This window comes from Salmo salar, chromosome ssa15, assembly GCF_905237065.1.
Source record: "Salmo salar chromosome ssa15, Ssal_v3.1, whole genome shotgun sequence".
Classification (NCBI taxonomy): Eukaryota; Metazoa; Chordata; class Actinopteri; order Salmoniformes; family Salmonidae; genus Salmo; species Salmo salar.
Genome location: NC_059456.1, coordinates 97395655 through 97414251, shown reverse-complemented (window position 1 = coordinate 97414251; position 18597 = coordinate 97395655). Strand labels below are relative to the sequence as shown.

At 45.7% G+C, this 18597-nt stretch overlaps 1 protein-coding gene across 2 annotated transcripts in view; it reads left to right on the top strand.

The window, feature by feature from the left end:
- Positions 1–18597, top strand: part of LOC106572725 (disco-interacting protein 2 homolog B-A) — a 142600-nt gene that overhangs the window by 73027 nt on the left and 50976 nt on the right. The window contains exons 4-17 of one of the 2 annotated variants that reach the window (XM_045696379.1): positions 616–849; positions 3139–3363; positions 3633–3779; positions 5957–6076; positions 6909–7106; positions 7320–7411; positions 7908–8018; positions 8186–8309; positions 9231–9340; positions 14280–14382; positions 14811–14969; positions 15271–15390; positions 15841–15955; positions 17641–17780. In XM_045696379.1, the coding sequence (XP_045552335.1) occupies positions 616–849; positions 3139–3363; positions 3633–3779; positions 5957–6076; positions 6909–7106; positions 7320–7411; positions 7908–8018; positions 8186–8309; positions 9231–9340; positions 14280–14382; positions 14811–14969; positions 15271–15390; positions 15841–15955; positions 17641–17780 (1998 nt within the window). The remainder of the gene's footprint in view (positions 1–615; positions 850–3138; positions 3364–3632; positions 3780–5956; positions 6077–6908; positions 7107–7319; positions 7412–7907; positions 8019–8185; positions 8310–9230; positions 9341–14279; positions 14383–14810; positions 14970–15270; positions 15391–15840; positions 15956–17640; positions 17781–18597) is intronic. The other variant, XM_045696380.1, reaches the window with a different exon arrangement.

Sequence of the window (18597 nt, the reverse complement as noted above, 5' to 3'; positions counted from 1 at the left end):
CACACACACACACACACACACACATGCACATGCACGCGCACTGAACACACACACATACACTGCACACACACACACACGCTAATCACACTAAACACACACACACACACACGCTGATCACACTGGACACACACGCTGATCACACACGCTGATCACACTGGACACACACACACTGGACACACACACACTGGACACACACACACTGGACACACACACACACACACACACGCTGATCACACTGGACACACACACACACACACACACACACGCTGATCACACTGGACACACACACACACGCTGATCACACTGGACACACACGCTGATCACACTGAACACACACACACTGAGCGTACACACGCACTGAACACACTGGACACACACACACGTGCACACAGATCTCTACCATCATGCATGGCATCGCAGTGGGAGTGGGGTCTGTGGGGGCTGGTGCCTGGCTTAGAGATTGTGCTTGGTTCTGATTGTGACCAAGGAGTCTAGTGGATAATAGTTGGTGCAGTGACTGTCCTGCAGTTCCATCCCTCCATCCTTGTTTTTCTGTCTGTCCTCTCTTTCTAATGTCTTGTTCCTGTTCTCATTTGGTCTCTCTCTCTCTGTCAGATATCCACACGGAGGCAGTACAGGCAGCGTTGGCCAAACACAAGGAGGAGAAGATTGCACTGCCCATGCCCACCAAGCGCCGCTCAGCCTTCGTCCAGTCACCTGTAGAAAACTGCACCCCTCCAGGTCACTATCATAGAGTTAAAACTATGTTCTATGTAGGATTGCAAAATTCCACAAACTTTCCCAAAATGTTCCAGATATCCTGGTATGGAAGATTCCTGGAATTTCAAGGTAATAAGCAGGACATCTGGGAATCCTCCAACCATGTCGTTTTGGGCAAGTTACCGGAGTTGTTCAACCCTAGTTACATGTTTGAGTAGTACTCTGTGGTGGTCGATAACTAGGTATATGTTTGAGTAGTACTCTGTGGTGGTCGATAACTAGGTATATGTTTGAGTAGTACTCTGTGGTGGTCGATAACTAGGTATATGTTTGAGTAGTACTCTGTGGTGGTCGATAACTAGGTATATGTTTGAGTAGTACTCTGTGGTGGTCGATAACTAGGTATATGTTTGAGTAGTACTCTGTGGTGGTCGATAACTAGGTATATGTTTGAGTAGTACTCTGTGGTGGTGGATAACTAAGTATATGTTTGAGTAGTACTCTGTGGTGGTCGATAACTAGGTATATGTTTGAGTAGTACTCTGTGATGGGCGATAACTAGGTATATGTTTGAGTAGTACTCTGTGGTGGTCGATAACTAGGTACATGTTTGAGTAGTACTCTGTGGTGGTGGATAACTAGGTACATGTTTGAGTAGTACTCTGTGGTGGTCGATAACTAGGTACATGTTTGAGTAGTACTCTGTGGTGGTCGATAACTAGGTATATGTTTGAGTAGTACTCTGTGGTGGTGGATAACTAGGTATATGTTTGAGTAGTACTCTGTGGTGGTGGATAACTAGGTATATGTTTGAGTAGTACTCTGTGGTGGTCGATAACTAGGTATATGTTTGAGTAGTACTCTGTGGTGGTGGATAACTAGGTATATGTTTGAGTAGTACTCTGTGGTGGTCGATAACTAGGTATATGTTTGAGTAGTACTCTGTGGTGGTCGATAACTAGTTACATGTTTGAGTAGTACTCTGTGGTGGTCGATAACTAGGTATGTGTTTGAGTAGTACTCTGGTGGTCGATAACTAGTTATATGTTTGAGTAGTACTCTGTGGTGGTCGATAACTAGTTATATGTTTGAGTAGTACTCTGTGGTGGTCGATAACTAGGTATATGTTTGAGTAGTACTCTGTGGTGGTCAATAACTAGTTACATGTTTGAGTAGTACTCTGTGGTGGTCGATCCCTTGTTACATGTTTGAGTAGTACTCTGTGGTGGTGGATAACTAGGTATATGTTTGAGTAGTACTCTGTGGTGGTCGATAACTAGGTATATGTTTGAGTAGTACTCTGTGGTGGTCGATAACTAGGTATATGTTTGAGTAGTACTCTGTGGTGGTCGATAACTAGGTACATGTTTGAGTAGTACTCTGTGGTGGTCGATAACTAGGTACATGTTTGAGTAGTACTCTGTGGTGGTCGATAACTAGGTACGTGTTTGAGTAGTACTCTGTGGTGGTCGATAACTAGTTATATGTTTGAGAAGTACTCTGTGGTGGTCGATAACTAGTTATATGTTTGAGTAGTACTCTGAGTAGTACTCTGTGGTGGTCGATAACTAGGTATATGTTTTAGTAGTACTCTGTGGTGGTCGATAACTAACCCCGGTCTTGAAGAGCTACAGTTCAGGGTGTGCACTGTGCAGGCTTTAGTTCCAGACCAGCATTAACACACCTGCGCCCTCAGTCTTGATGATCCGTAACAACTTTTGATGAGTTGGTTTAGGTGTGAGTCGGGACAAAGTCTGCACGTCCTGTCAGGACCAGGGATGGTTGGGCTATCACAGCTTTAACCCTAGAACAGGAGGATCCACTGTTCTCCGTTCACTAACAATGTAACCCACCTGGGGGTTCCACTGTTTCCCGTTCACTAACAATGTAACCCACCTGGGGGATCTACTGTTCACTAACAATGTAACCCACCTGGGGGTTCCACTGTTCTCCGTTCACTAACAATGTAACCCACCTGGGGGTTCCACTGTTCACTAACAATGTAACCCACCTGGGGGTTCCACTGTTCACTAACAATGTAACCCACCTGGGGGATCCACTGTTCACTAACAATGTAACCCACCTGGGGGATCCACTGTTCACTAACAATGTAACCCACCTGGGGGTTCCACTGTTCTCCATTCACTAACAATGTAACCCACCTGGGGGATCTACTGTTCACTAACAATGTAACCCACCTGGGGGATCCACTGTTCACTAACAATGTAACCCACCTGGGGGATCCACTGTTCACGAACAATGTAACCCACCTGGGGGATCCACTGTTCACTAACAATGTAACCCACCTGGGGGATCCACTGTTCACTAACAATGTAACCCACCTGGGGGATCCACAGCAGCTATTTTGCGCAACTAATCTCACCACACATCACAAATGTGTTTCTGTCTCCCTGTCAGACACATCGTCAGCGTCTGAGGACGAGGGTTCCCTGCGTCGCCAGGCAGCTCTGAGTGCAGTGCTGGCCCAGAGTCTCCAGAGCCCAGACTACTGGATCAACCGATCAGTGCAGAGCTCCTCCACTTCCTCCTCCACCACCTCCTCCACCTCCTCCACCCTGTCCCACGGAGAGAATAAGACCCCCACTTCCGCGCTGGCCGACATACTGGCGAGCACACGCATCGGTGCGACACACACACTCTGCAAACACACACACACAACCCACACGTGCATGGGTAAGACACACACCCTACAAACGCACACACACATAGGTAGGACAAACACAGCCAAGCATGCATCGGTCAACCCACACAGAAACCCATTTAAGTCTAACATCCTGCAAATATACAGGTTTGGATGACCAACAACCCTGGTTTAGGTGTCCTATAGAATAGAGCTTAAGTCAACCATCTGAGTGTCTCACGGTCCCCTCCTCTCCACCTCTTTCCTCCAGAGAACAGTGTCCCCCCAGACGTGACATCCTCAACCCCTGAGAGGCGTTCAAGGGTGGACTCCAGAGTGGACCTGCCCCCCAATGCTATGCCCAGGGGGATGCCCCGAGGACAGAGCCGCACCAGCATGCTGGATACCACCGCTGACGGTAAGCGTGCACACACACTGTATAACACACGGCAGAACAGCGACACGCTGTATAACACACGGCAGAACAGCGACACGCTGTATAACACACGGCAGAACAGCGACGCGCTGGTAGAACACACTGCAGAACAGCGACACGCTGGTAGAACACACCGCAGAACAGCGACGGGCTGGTAGAACACACCGCAGAACAGCGACACACTGTATAACACACGGCAGAACAGCGACACGCTGGTAGAACACACCGCAGAACAGCGACACGCTGGTAGAACACACCGCAGAACAGCGACACGCTGGTAGAACACACCGCAGAACAGCGACGCGCTGGTAGAACACACTGCAGAACAGCGACGCGCTGGTAGAACACACTGCAGAACAGCGACACGCTGGTAGAACACACCGCAGAACAGCGACACGCTGTAGAACACACCACAGAACAGCGACACGCCGTAGAACACACTGCAGAACAGCGACACGCTGTAGAACACACGGCAGAACAGCGACACGCTGGTAGAACACACCGCAGAACAGCGACACACTGGTAGAACACACCGCAGAACAGCGACGCGCTGGTAGAACACACCACAGAACAGCGACACGCTGGTAGAACACACCGCAGAACAGCGACACGCTGGTAGAACACACCGCAGAACAGCGACACGCTGGTAGAACACACTGCAGAACAGCGACACGCTGGTAGAACACACCGCAGAACAGCGACGCGCTGGTAGAACACACCGCAGAACAGCGACACGCTGATAGAACACATCGCAGAACAGCGACGCGCTGGTAGAACACACGGCAGAACAGCGACACGCTGGTAGAACACACTGCAGAACAGCGACGCGCTGGTAGAACACACCACAGAACAGCGACACGCCGTAGAACACACTGCAGAACAGCGACACGCTGGTAGAACACACCGCAGAACAGCGACACGCCGTAGAACACACTGCAGAACAGCGACGCGCTGGTAGAACACACTGCAGAACAGCGACACGCCGTAGAACACACTGCAGAACAGCGACACGCTGGTAGAACACACCGCAGAACAGCGACACGCTGTAGAACACACGGCAGAACAGCGACACGCTGGTAGAACACACCACAGAACAGCGACGCGCTGGTAGAACACACCGCAGAACAGCAACACGCTGGTAGAACACACGGCAGAACAGCGACACGCTGGTAGAACACACCACAGAACAGCGACGCGCTGGTAGAACACACCGCAGAACAGCAACACGCTGGTAGAACACACCGCAGAACAGCGACACGCTGGTAGAACACACCGCAGAACAGCGACACGCTGATAGAACACACCGCAGAACAGCGACGCGCTGGTAGAACACACCGCAGAACAGCGACACGCTGTAGAACACACCGCAGAACAGCGACGCGCTGGTAGAACACACCGCAGAACAGCGACGCGCTGGTAGAACACACCACAGAACAGCGACGCGCTGGTAGAACACACCGCAGAACAGCAACACGCTGGTAGAACACACCGCAGAACAGCGACGCGCTGGTAGAACACACCACAGAACAGCGACACGCTGGTAGAACACACGGCAGAACAGCAACACGCTGGTAGAACACACGGCAGAACAGCAACACGCTGGTAGAACACACTGCAGAACCTTTTTTTTTATATAATCTGTTTTTTTCTCAGAGATAATGGTACATTGACAAAACAACATTAAATGAATCTCATCCTCATTTCAGTTGTGCTGAGAATGCTGCTAACATGCTATATTTTGTTCTTTTTTGGGGGGGATCTGTTTTTCTGTCGTGTGTCATGTCTTTCATTCCAAAAGGAAACAGAAAAGGTCATTTGAATCCAAATGGGAGGGGTCTGGGGAGGGGCGATGGAGGGATTCCAATCAGCTGGCTTTGCCACCTCGTCAGTCGTCTGTCCTGTCTGTTTGTCTACTCTTCACAGAGAGAAATACCCTTCTGTTTTTGACCCCAAGTTTAGTTCTACAGTATCTACCTGTGCTGCTTTCAAAGCACATGCCATGTTGACCCTTTACTCAGTCTGTGTGTGTGTGCAGTTATGCGCATGCTTGTGTTGTGTCTGTGTCTCTGTATGATCATGACTGAGTGTGTGTCTATGCTCGCTTGTGTCTATGATCATGTGTGTAATTCCCTACCTCCTGCCTCTACCTCCGTGTCCAGGTGTACCAGTAAACAGCCGTGTGTCCACTAAGATCCAGCAGCTACTCAACACTCTGAAACGGCCCAAGAGACCTCCGCTCAGTGACTTCTTCCTGGACGACTCAGAGGAGATCGTAGAGGGTAAGATACATAGGACCCACTCCAGTACTTCAAAAAATATTCCAACATTCCCAGTGGTGTAAAAGTACTTTCATACTACTTAAGTCGTTTTTTGTGGTATCTGTACTTTACTATTTATAATTTTGGCAACTTTTATTTTTACTTCACTACATTCCTAAAGAAAAGAATGTACTTTTTACTCCATACATTTTCTCTGACACCCAAAAGTACTCGTTACATCTTGACAGGAAAATGGTCCAATTCAGACTTATCAAGAGAACATCCCTGGTTGTCCCTACTGCCTCTGATCTGGCAGACTCACTAAACACAAATGATTTGTTTGTAAATTATGTCTGAGTGTTGGAGTTTGCCCCTGGCTATCCGTCAATAAAACAATTATATTGAGCCCTCTCGTTTGCTTATTATAAGGAAGTTGAAATGATTTATACTTTTACTTTTGATACTTAAGTACATTTTAGCAATTCCATGTACTTTTGATATATATTTAAAACCAAATACTTTTAGACTTTTACTCAAGTAGTATTTTACTGGGTGACTTTTACTTGAGTCGTTTTCAATGAAGGTATCTTGAGTACTTTTTCCATCACTGGACATTCCTCCCCGCTTCCTGAAAATGATGTAATAAGTGGAAAGCAGATATCTGTCTGTTTTGTTAGTCTTCATTAAATTAGTAGAAAACTCAACTTTACTCTATTTTTTTTATACTCTTATTTTCTTCACCTCATTTTCCTCTCCCATTCCCTATTCTTTTCCTCCTCCTTCCATTCCTCTTTCCTCGCCTATCCATCCCGTCCATGTAATCTTCTCCTACTCTCTCCTCCCCTCTCCGTAGTGCCCCAGCCGGACCCCAACACCCCCAGGCCAGAGGGCCGTCAGATCATCCCAGTGAAGGGGGAACCCCTGGGGGTGGTCAGTAACTGGCCCCCGGCCCTGCAGGCTGCCCTGGCACGTTGGGGGGCTTCACAGGCCAAGAGCCCCGCTCTCACCACCCTGGACGTTACCGGGAAACCCCTCTACACGCTGACGTACGGTAGGTCTCACCGTCTGAAATGGCACTCTGCTCCCTATATGGCAGGGGATAAGGAGCCATTTCAGGCTAACCCACAGTCTCAGATTGGACTTCTTTAGTTTAGAACTAATGTTATGTAGTTCAGAAGATCACCATCATCTCAGTCAATCTATGGAGAGCTGAGGTCATATAGTCTCCTCTGAGAAATTGCTCTTCTCTGTCTCTCTGTCTCAGGTAAACTGTGGAGCCGCAGTCTGAAGCTGGCCTACACTCTGTTAAACAAACTGGGCACAAAGAACGAACCTGTCCTGAGACCTGGAGATAGGGTACATGGTCAAAACACAGCCATTCAGACGGGATGACACAGATTTCTTCCTCTCCTCCACTCTTCTCTCCTTCACACTTTACCACATTGATTGATTGATGTTTATTTAACAACATAATCTGTGTTTTCTCCATGCAATGCACAGACAACACAATTAACAATGTAAGATATTCCCCATTGTGATGCAGGTTGACGTTTATTGTCATGAATCTTGCCCTGGAGGCAGAACTGAGCGATTTCCGCTAGATGGGCCAGCTGCAAAGTCAAAATGGGCTATATCGTAAAATTTCATGAAAACAAATATTTGCTTTTTTAAGGTTAGGCATTAGGGTTTAGTGTGGTTAAGGTTAGGTTAGACATCAGATTTTCTGACTTTGTGGCTGTGCCAGCTAGTGACCACTCTGCAGAGCTGCCTCCAGTGCATGAGTCATCCCAGTAAATGCCAACCTGCCATTGTGAGGTGCTGTACTGTGTCTGAAACTGTGTCTGTCCCCTAGGTGGCGTTGGTGTACCCTAACACTGACCCTGCGATGTTCTGGGTGGCCTTCTATGGCTGTCTCCTAGCAGAGGTCATCCCTGTACCCATAGAGGTGCCACTGTCTCGACAGGTAAGGACTTCAATACCCACTCAGGCAGATCTGGGTTAAAATTATATTTCATTAACAATTATAAAATCCCTTGATATTACACAGCAAAATACAGTGGCATTTAAAAAGTAATGATGTAGATTTTCTTTGTCCTTTTCTAATGCTTATATTTGTGTTTCACAACCCAGGACGCAGGCAGTCTTCAGATTGGCTTCCTATTGGGCAGCTGTGGGGTGGGCCTAGCCCTGACCAGTGAGATCTGTCTTAAAGGACTGCCCAAGACTCCCCAGGGAGAGATCATGCAGTTCAAAGGTCAGCACACACAGCTGGCATTGCTGGTAGACGTCCGTTATAATGTGGACGGGTAGACGTCCGTTGTAATGTGGACGGGTAGACGTCCGTTATAATGTGGACGGGTAGACGTCCGTTATAATGTGGACGGGTAGACGTCCGTTATAATGTGGACGGGTAGACGTCCGTTGTCATGTGGACGGGTAGACGTCCGTTGTCATGTGGACGGGTAGACGTCCGTTGTAATGTGGACGGGTAGACGTCCGTTGTAATGTGGACGGGTAGACGTCCGTTGTCATGTGGACGGGTAGACGTCCGTTGTAATGTGGACGGGTAGACGTCCGTTGTAATGTGGACGGGTAGACGTCCGTTGTAATGTGGACGGGTAGACGTCCGTTGTCATGTGGACGGGTAGACGTCCGTTGTCATGTGGACGGGTAGACGTCCGTTGTCATGCGGACGGGTAGACGTCCGTTGTCATGCGGACGGGTAGACGTCCGTTGTCATGCGGACGGGTAGACGTCCGTTGTCATGCGGACGGGTAGACGTCCGTTGTCATGCGGACGGGTAGACGTCCGTTGTCATGCGGACGGGTAGACGTCCGTTGTCATGCGGACGGGTAGACGCCCGTTGTCATGCGGACGGGTAGACGCCCGTTGTCATGCGGACGGGTAGACGCCCGTTGTCATGCGGACGGGTAGACGCCCGTTGTCATGCGGACGGGTAGACGCCCGTTGTCATGCGGACGGGTAGACGCCCGTTGTCATGCGGACGGGTAGACGCCCGTTGTCATGCGGACGGGTAGACGTATGCCCACTAATGTTCCTAACACCACCTTTTAATCGCTACAACTTTTCCATCCTACGTGGATCTTTGTCCGGTCGTCAAACTGACTAGTATTGGCCTGTGTATACATTATGCTGTTGTTGTTCTGCCTCCCAGGTTGGCCCCGTATGAAGTGGGTTGTGACAGACACCAAATACCTGACCAAGCCATCTAAAGACTGGCAGCCCCACATCCCCACCGCCAACACAGACACAGCTTATATCGAGGTGAGACATGTCCTGAACATTGTGTGGGTATTTTATGGAGAAAAAAAATGCTAGTTTGTCGTTTTGTGTCTGTTTTTTTATCTTGTGTATCGCTTAGCGCTGTCCCCATTTAGTCGACTGGCTGTTGGTCCACCGAGATTCCTTTAGTCGAGCAACAACAACAACAACAACAAAAGACATGTACAGTGGTTCCTCCTTTAAAAGATGTGAGTTTACACCGCGGGACTTAGAGGTAACCAGCGTCACGACTTCATTGCTCCAGACCACCACAAGGGGGAGTTAGAGCACTCATTATGCATTTGGGTCCCAAGGTTTTTATATGACCAATCATATCGAGTGCTTCCAATGACACATTTTTCCCTGGTGACTTCAGCAAAGATGGCTGACAAAACATTACGGGGATGCAAATGTATGTAGTTATAACAAGTCAAGCAAAAAATGTACAATTGAGAGGAATATGTTAGTTAATGTAGAGACAAACGATTGTGCACATTTTTTGGTCATAAAGTAAATTTACAAAAATCACTATTTAGCAAGTTTTTTCCCTGCCATATCCAATACCAGGTGTATCAAACTCAATCATTATACACTTCAACAGTGTTTACCACTCCTGCTCCTGGGACATCAATGATTACACATTGTAACTATGCAACAGACTAGAAACATGACAGGCTTTTTGCTCTGAGACGGGCATAATAATGTAATGAAACAAGCAGGGAGCAGGTTTCGAACCCTCAACATTCTAGCCCGAAGTCCAGCACGCTGTCGACTGTGCCCAAATGTATTAATTGGGGTTTTGGCCGATTTGTGGCTAAAAACACTTTATCAATTGGCATCTTTAACGTGGAAAGGGGAACACGAGATGAACTGCTACAAAAAAAAACTGCTAAAGAACACTCTGTAATGTTCACAACTACATATACTTTGAACTCGCGAAAAGTGGGAGATGCGGTCAAGAAACACTGGCATGTTTTATCATCGGACCCAGCTTTGCCTGCTGAATTTCAGAATCCACCACTTATTGTATATAGGAGAGGTCGCAATTTACGCAATAAATTGGGCCATGCCAACTGCCAGCCACAAAAGTAAATCAGCCAGGCTCTTTTACGTCCTCTTCCAAATGGTAGCTATAAATGCAGAGGTTGCGCACAGTGCAACAATATGATGAAGTGTGAATATTTCTGCCACCCACATACAGGAAAACGGTTCCAAATGAATGACATTATTACGTGCTCCACCACCCATGTTATCTACATTATTAAATGTCCATGTGGGCTGTGCTATGTAGGTAAAACCTCTCGTTCTCTCAAACAGAATCAGTGAACATAAAAGTTCAGTTAGGAGAAACGACAGGGATTATCCAGTCTCAGTACATTTTAATGACCTAAAACATGACATTTCTACCTTTTTTTTTTTTTTGATTTTGTGACATAGAAAAAGTTAAGATATCAGACAGGGGAAGTGATATAAATAAGACTTTCAATCCTCCAATCCTGTAGTCTACTCCCAACCTTCCCTGTAGCTCGTTGGTAGAGCATGGTGTTTGCAACACCAGGGTTGTGGGTTCGATTCCCACGGGGGGCCAGCACAGAAAAAAAAATCTATGAAATGTATGCATTCACTGCTGTAAGTCGCTCTGGATAAGAGCGTCTGCTAAATGACTAAAATGTAAATGTAAAAAAATGTACAGCGCCATATTTTCCATTCCATCCTAACAGAAACCCTGAGGGTTTTGTTTTTCGTTTTTCTCTGAATAGAATCGCCATAATATTTAAGCCAAATTTCTTAAAATTAATCCCATATACTATGTTATTACAAAAAAGGTTTTAAATTCTTTGGTAATGGCAATACTGAAGACTATCAAATGATTCTCAAAGATGCCCTCTGGTGGTCAAACTAGCAATAACTTGCAGTAAGAATTAAATGACCTGCCACAGAATGCTGCGGCAGCTCGCTAGTAGTGCCGCAGTACGACGCAACTTTTAAAGGAGGAACCACTGTACTCATGGTGTACAAGACACCTGTCTGAGTGGACTGATGCATTGTGTAGGCCGTTGGGATGGCACAGTCCATCAGTCTGACGTGCTACTGAAATTGCGTATGGTTTTATTATTAAAAAACAATGGTGAAAACACAAATAAAAATATTATTTTATAACAAATGCTCTTTCTCCTGTGTTGGATAGTGGTCGCTGTCAGGTGTCCCCGGTTTCGAAACACATCAGTGCGCTGTTGAATTGGCGCCTTTTCCTAGACAATGTTGCTATGTGCATAATAGCAAAGTGAATCAGCATATTGGTGTTGAGAACAATGCGGCGAGGGCAGCAGCGGAGTTAGGAGACGAGGAAACAGCCCTTAACTTTATTGTCTAAGAAAAGTCAGGAGAGAGGAAATCCCAACTTAATTAGGTCTATAATCAATAGCCTAACTGTTAAATGTGCCTGGCTTTAAAAATCATCCATATGTATCTACAGAAATAAGACCTGATTCTCTTGCCTGTTTGAGTGTTTGTTTAATAGTCTACTGATTCCGTGACCACCAAGCCTCACGCAACCCACATGTTCGATAAACAATCGTTTTTAATCTTTGCAATGCTGTAATAAAGGCTTTACACTTTTTCTCATCTAAGTCTTTGCTAGTCTTTGCTCTGCCTTATCTCAGCTCACTGGTCACCATAACAACACCCACCCGTAGCACGCGCTCCAGCAGGTATATCTCACTGGTCATCCCCAAAGCCAACACCTCGTTTGGCCGCCTCTCTGTAGCAGGAGTCTTATATCTCCCTCTCTAACTTTAAGCATCAGCTATCTGACCAGCTAACCGATCGCTGCAGCTGTACATAGCCCATCTGTAAATAGCCCATACAACTACCTACCTCATCCCCATGTATATAGATTTTTCTATTGTGTTATTGACTGTACTTTTGTTTATTCCATGTGTAACTCTGTGTTGTATTTTGTGTCGCACTGCTTTGCTTTATCTTGGCCAGGTTGCAGTTGTAAATTAGAACTTGCTCTCAACTGGCCTACCTGGTTAAATAAAGGTGAAATATAAAATAAATGTAAAAAATATATAAATAATTCTCTGGTTTTATTTAGTGTTTACACTGTTCCAAATTGTCAAGAGAATTATTTTTATAATAATAACCCTCCTTTTTCCTTGATCTCCTTCCTATTATTATTATGATTATTATTATTATTATTATGATCATCATTATTATAATAATAAGTCATGTCATTATCCTTAGTAGGCAGGGTATAGCAGCCTTATATAACCACCATCGAGCTGCAGGCGTAAGAGCATCCTGTTTAGTCTTAATACCGTAACTTACTGAGGACTATATTTCAATACTTCTACAGGCTACTGTATCAATCTATCATGTATTTGTTCATGTCATCACACAGCATATGAGTCATTCATGATTTGAAACGCAATCAAGAACTTATTTAAAATAAAATAAAGCCACTGTTGAATAATTAGCATAAACAATAAATAGACCTAAACCGTTCCATTTCGGAAAATGTATTCACGGTATGTTAATTTATTTTGTGTTGTTTACATTGTTCCAAACGGTCAGAAAAATGACATTAATCTAACAGCACCTGTTTGGCACACATAATATGCACACAGCGCTTGCTCCTTACCTTTATTTTTCTTGATCTGCAGTATTTTCCACAACTAACTTCCCCTTTACCTCCTGAGCAACCAGTAAACATTCTCCCATTTTGAGTTTGTCACGTCCTCTGCATCCATTTTGCTGTCACATGTTACGGTGTTCAGAGTTTATGACCAATTTATTGATTTGATTTAGATATGCTATAAGTCAGGCCCATTGGTCACCATAGCACCCACCCGTAGTACGCGCTCCAGCAGGTATATTTCACTGGTCACCCCCAAAGCCAATTCCTGGTGCCATCGACTGGAACGAACTGCAAAAATCACTGAAGCTGGAGACTCATATCTCCCTCACTAAATTCAGGCACCAGCTGTCAGAGCAGCTCACAGATCACTGCACCTCTACATAGCCCATCCGTAAATAGCCCATCCAACTACCTCATCCCCATACTGTATTTATTTGTCTTGCTCCTTTGCACCCCAGTATATCTACTTGCACATTCATCTTCTGCACATCTATCACTACAGTGTTTAATTGCTATATTGTAATTATTTCGCCACTATGGCCTATTTATTGCCTTACCTTCCTTATCCTACCTCATTTGCACACACTGTATATACACTTTTTCTATTGTATTATTGACTGTATGTTTGTTTATCCCATGTGTAACTCTGTGTTGTTGTTTGTGTCGCACTGCTTTGCTTTATCTTGGCCAGGTCGCAGTTTTAAATGAGAACTTGTTCTCAACTAGCCTGCCTGGTTAAATAAATAAAATTGTCCACATGCGATGCATACATGTGTCACGTAAAGAGAGCAAGAGTTGGGCGATGTTTTACCTAAACAAATGAGGGATTTCAGTCAGAAATGGCTGTAATTATGTTGCATCTTCATTAACACGGACAGTGCGATGCACATTGATGTTCTGTGGTGGTTGCTGCAGCAGGGAGGAGAGAGAGACAATGGGTGCTAGTCACACACACTCACTGTCTTTTTTTTTCAACACAGCAAGTCTGAGCCAGGCCCGGCACAATCAAATCTATTGCGGTTGGACTCCCTCGTCATTTGTGTGTCTTAATTATTTCATCAAACAGTGTGCTTAAAGCATCAGACAAGCTCAGTGCATATAGTTGATATGATTAAAACACATAGGATGTGTCTATATAAGGAAAAATACGTATACAAATTTCAACCAATCGATTGGTCGAAAGAGCAGACGACTCTTGGTCGACCAAGATTTGTTTTTAGTCGGGGACAAGCCCTAGTATCGCTGATTATTTTGTGATTGTATTTACTTCTTTAACTTTGTGTTGTTCTGCTCTCTCAGTACAAGGCTAGTAAAGAGGGGACGGTGATGGGAGTAGCCGTGTCTAAAATAGCCTTGTTGACACACTGTCAAGCCCTGACACAGGCCTGCAACTACTGTGAAGGTAAGTGCATGATTAACACACACCATTGAGCCCGTCCTCCTATAGCCTCTCTCTCGCGCGCTCTCTCATATATATTTAAATATATACATATACTCACTCAGATCAGCTTTTAGACAAAGGGCACTTTAGCCTCTCTCTGTCTCAGAGAACATTAGATCCCATGAGGGGAATCCACAGAGGCAGGCAGGCAGCAAGACTGTTCCTGGAACACAGTGTTTCCCTGTCCACAGTTCAATCAGCTGTATTGTAGACTTATCATGTGATATAAAGCTGTTGTTACGTGTCCTGTGGTAACCTCGCTATATGGAGAAGGTACTGTTGGTATCCTTAAAGTGTCTATGTATCTGTAACCTTTGAAATGTTTGAATCCTTTCTGACGGTGATGTGCATTGAAATAAAGTATTTCAAATGTTTGTGTACTCTCTCAGGAGAAACGTTGGTCAATGTCCTTGACTGTAAGAAGGACATGGGCTTGTGGCACGGGGTGCTAACCAGTGTCATGAACAGGATCCACACCATCACTGTACCCTACGCTGTCATGAAGGCCTGTCCCATGTCCTGGGTGCAAAGAGTCCACATACACAAAGGTAAGGCTACAGTTAGCTATAGCTTTTATATTGTAAACTGCATAGACACTAGCACGCATTAGCATCCTAAACTGCATGCTATGGATTAAGGTAGCCTGGGTCGGGTTCATTAGGAAACATTGTAGCAAAACGTTTTAAGACGTTGTCCGAAGGAACATGATATTACCTCCCTGTTTCAGACTTTTCTTCTCAGTTTCGTGCCTAATGAACATGACCCATATTATTAGCGATTACAATTAGCACTATGTGTTGAGGCGATGAGATGTGAGCCTGAGCTGTCCCTCTTGTTTCTCCCCTGCAGCACGTGTAGCCGTGGTGAAGTGTCGTGACCTCCACTGGGCTATGATGGCTCACAGGGACCAGAGAGACACCAACCTGTCCTCCATACGCATGCTCATAGTAGCTGATGGCGCCAACCCCTGTGAGTCGTTCACACACACACACACACACACACACACACACACACACACACACACACACACACACGGACCAGAGACACATCAACCTGTCCTGTGAGTCATTCATTCACACACACACACACACACACACACACACACACACACACACACACACACACACACACACACACACACACACAGACCAGAGACACATCAACCTGTCCTGTGAGTCATGTAGACGTGACTCATGATTGCTTTATCTATTCCCCAAACTATTATTTGTCCTTACATTGACCTTCCATAGTCTTCATCAGTGCCTCTATTGGTACACTGTGATATGTATTTCTAGATGCAGTGCACACAACTTCCAAGAGAAACATCTGATCCGGTCAATTGGATTCATAAAATCGGTTTGATTCTTAACAGGGAAGCACATTGCTGACACATTGTTATGCATTTCTGCTGTCTTTCAGGGTCTGTGTCGTCATGCGACGCCTTCCTCAATGTGTTCCAGTCTCACGGGTTAAAGCCAGAGGTCATCTGCCCATGTGCCTCCTCTCCTGAAGCTCTCACTGTAGCTATACGCAGGTAAACAACGTACATATACAGTGGGGAGAACAAGTATTTGATACACTGCCGATTTTGCAGGTTTTCCTACTTACTAAGCATGTAGAGGTCTGTAATTTTTCTCATAGGTACACTTCAACTGTGAATCCAGAAAATCACATTGTATGATTTTTAAGTAATTAATTTGCATTTTATTGCATGACATATGTATTTGATACATCAGAAAAGCAGAACTTAATATTTGGTACAGAAACCTTTGTTTGCAATTACAGAGATCATACGTTTCCTGTAGTTCTTGACCAGGTTTGCACACACTGCAGCAGGGATTTTGGCCCACTCCTCCATACAGACCTTCTCCAGATCCTTCAGGTTTCGGGGCTGTCGCTGGGCAATACGGACTTTCAGCTCACTCCAAAGATTTTCTATTGGGTTCAGGTCTGGAGACTGGCTAGGCCACTCCAGGACCTTGAGATGCTTCTTACGGAGCCACTCCTTAGTTGCCCTGGCTGTGTGTTTTGGGTCGTTGTCATGCTGGAAGACCCAGCCACGACCCATCTTCAATGCTCTTACTGATGGAAGGAGGTTGTTGGCCAAGATCTCGCGATACATGGCCCCATCCATCCTCCCCTCAATACGGTGCAGTCGTCCTGTCCCCTTTGCATAAAAGCATGCCCAAAGAATGATGTTTCCACCTCCATGCTTCATGGTTGGGATGGTGTTCTTGGGGTTGTACTCATCCTTCTTCTTCCTCCAAACAAGGCGAGTGTAGTTTAGACCAAAAAGCTATATTTTTGTCTCATCAGACCACATGACCTTCTCCCATTCCTCCTCTGGATCATCCAGATGGTCATTGGCAAACTTCAGACGGGCCTGGACATGCACTGGCTTGAGCAGGGGGACCTTGCGTGCGCTGCAGGATTTTAATCCATGACGGCGTAGTGTGTTACTAATGGTTTTCTTTGAGACTGTGGTCCCAGCTCTCTTCAGGTCATTGACCAGGTCCTGCCGTGTAGTTCTGGGCTGATCCCTCACCTTCCTCATGATCATTGATGCCCCACGAGGTGAGATCTTGCATGGAGCCCCAGACCGAGGTTGATTGACCGTCATCTTGAACTTCTTCCATTTTCTAATAATTGCCCCAACAGTTGTTGCCTTCTCACCAAGCTGCTTGCCTATTGTCCTGTAGCCCATCCCAGCCTTGTGCAGGTCTACATTTTTATCCCTGATGTCCTTACACAGCTCTCTGGTCTTGGCCATTGTGGAGAGGTTGGAGTCTGTTTGATTGAGTGTGTGGACAGGTGTCTTTTATACAGGTAACGAGTTCAAACAGGTGCAGTTAATACAGGTAATGAGTGGAGAAGAGGAGGGCTTCTTAAAGAAAAACGAACATGTCTGTGAGAGCCGGAATTCTTACTGGTTGGTAGGTGATCAAATACTTATGTCATGCGATAAAATGCTAATGAATTACTTAAAAATCATACAATGTGATTTTCTGGATTTTTGTTTTAGATTCCGTCTCTCACAGTTGAAGTGTACCTATGATAAATATTACAGACCTCTACATGCTTTGTACGTAGGAAAACCTGCAAAATCAGCAGTGTATCAAATACTTGTTCTCCCCACTGTATGTCTACCTCTTTCTCTTTCTTTCTCTAATTTTCTCTCTTACACAATACACTGAGATCTTTCTGATACTCCCCCTCCAGGCCTGGTGCTCGTGGTACAGCCCTCCCTGCCAGGGCCATTCTCTCCATGGGCGGGCTGAGTCATGGGGTCATCAGGGTCAACACAGAGGACAAGAACTCTGCCCTCACTGTGCAGGACGTAGGCCATGTGATGCCTGGAGGTACGCCACTCACTAAACTACAATATAACACACCACCCCTCACTGACACACCTAACTATGACACACCACCCCTCACTATAACACACCCCATCCCACTATACCACACCACCCCTCACTATGACAAACCTCACTATGACACACCCCACCTCACTATAACACACCTCACTATAACACACCCCATTCCACTATAACACACCACTCTATACCACACCACTCTATGACACACCCCATTCCACTATAACACACCACTATACCCCATCCCACTATACCACACCTCTATACCACACCACTCTATACCACACCACTCTAACACACCACTATACCACACCACTCTATAACACACCACTATACCACACCACTCTATACCACACCACTCTAACACACCACTATACCACACCACTCTATAACACACCACTCTATAACACACCACTCTATACCACACCACTATACCACACCACTATACCACACCACTCTATACCACACCACTCTATACCACACCACTCTATACCACACCACTCTATAACACACCACTCTATAACACACCACTCTATAACACACCACACTATACCACACCACTCTATAACACACCACTCTATACCACACCACTCTATACCACACCACTCTATACCACACCACTCTATACCACACCACTCTATACCACACCACTCTATAACACACCACTCTATAACACACCACTCTATAACACACCACTCTATAACACACCACACTATACCACACCACTCTATACCACACCACTCTATACCACACCACTCTATACCACACCACTCTATACCACACCACTCTATACCACACCACT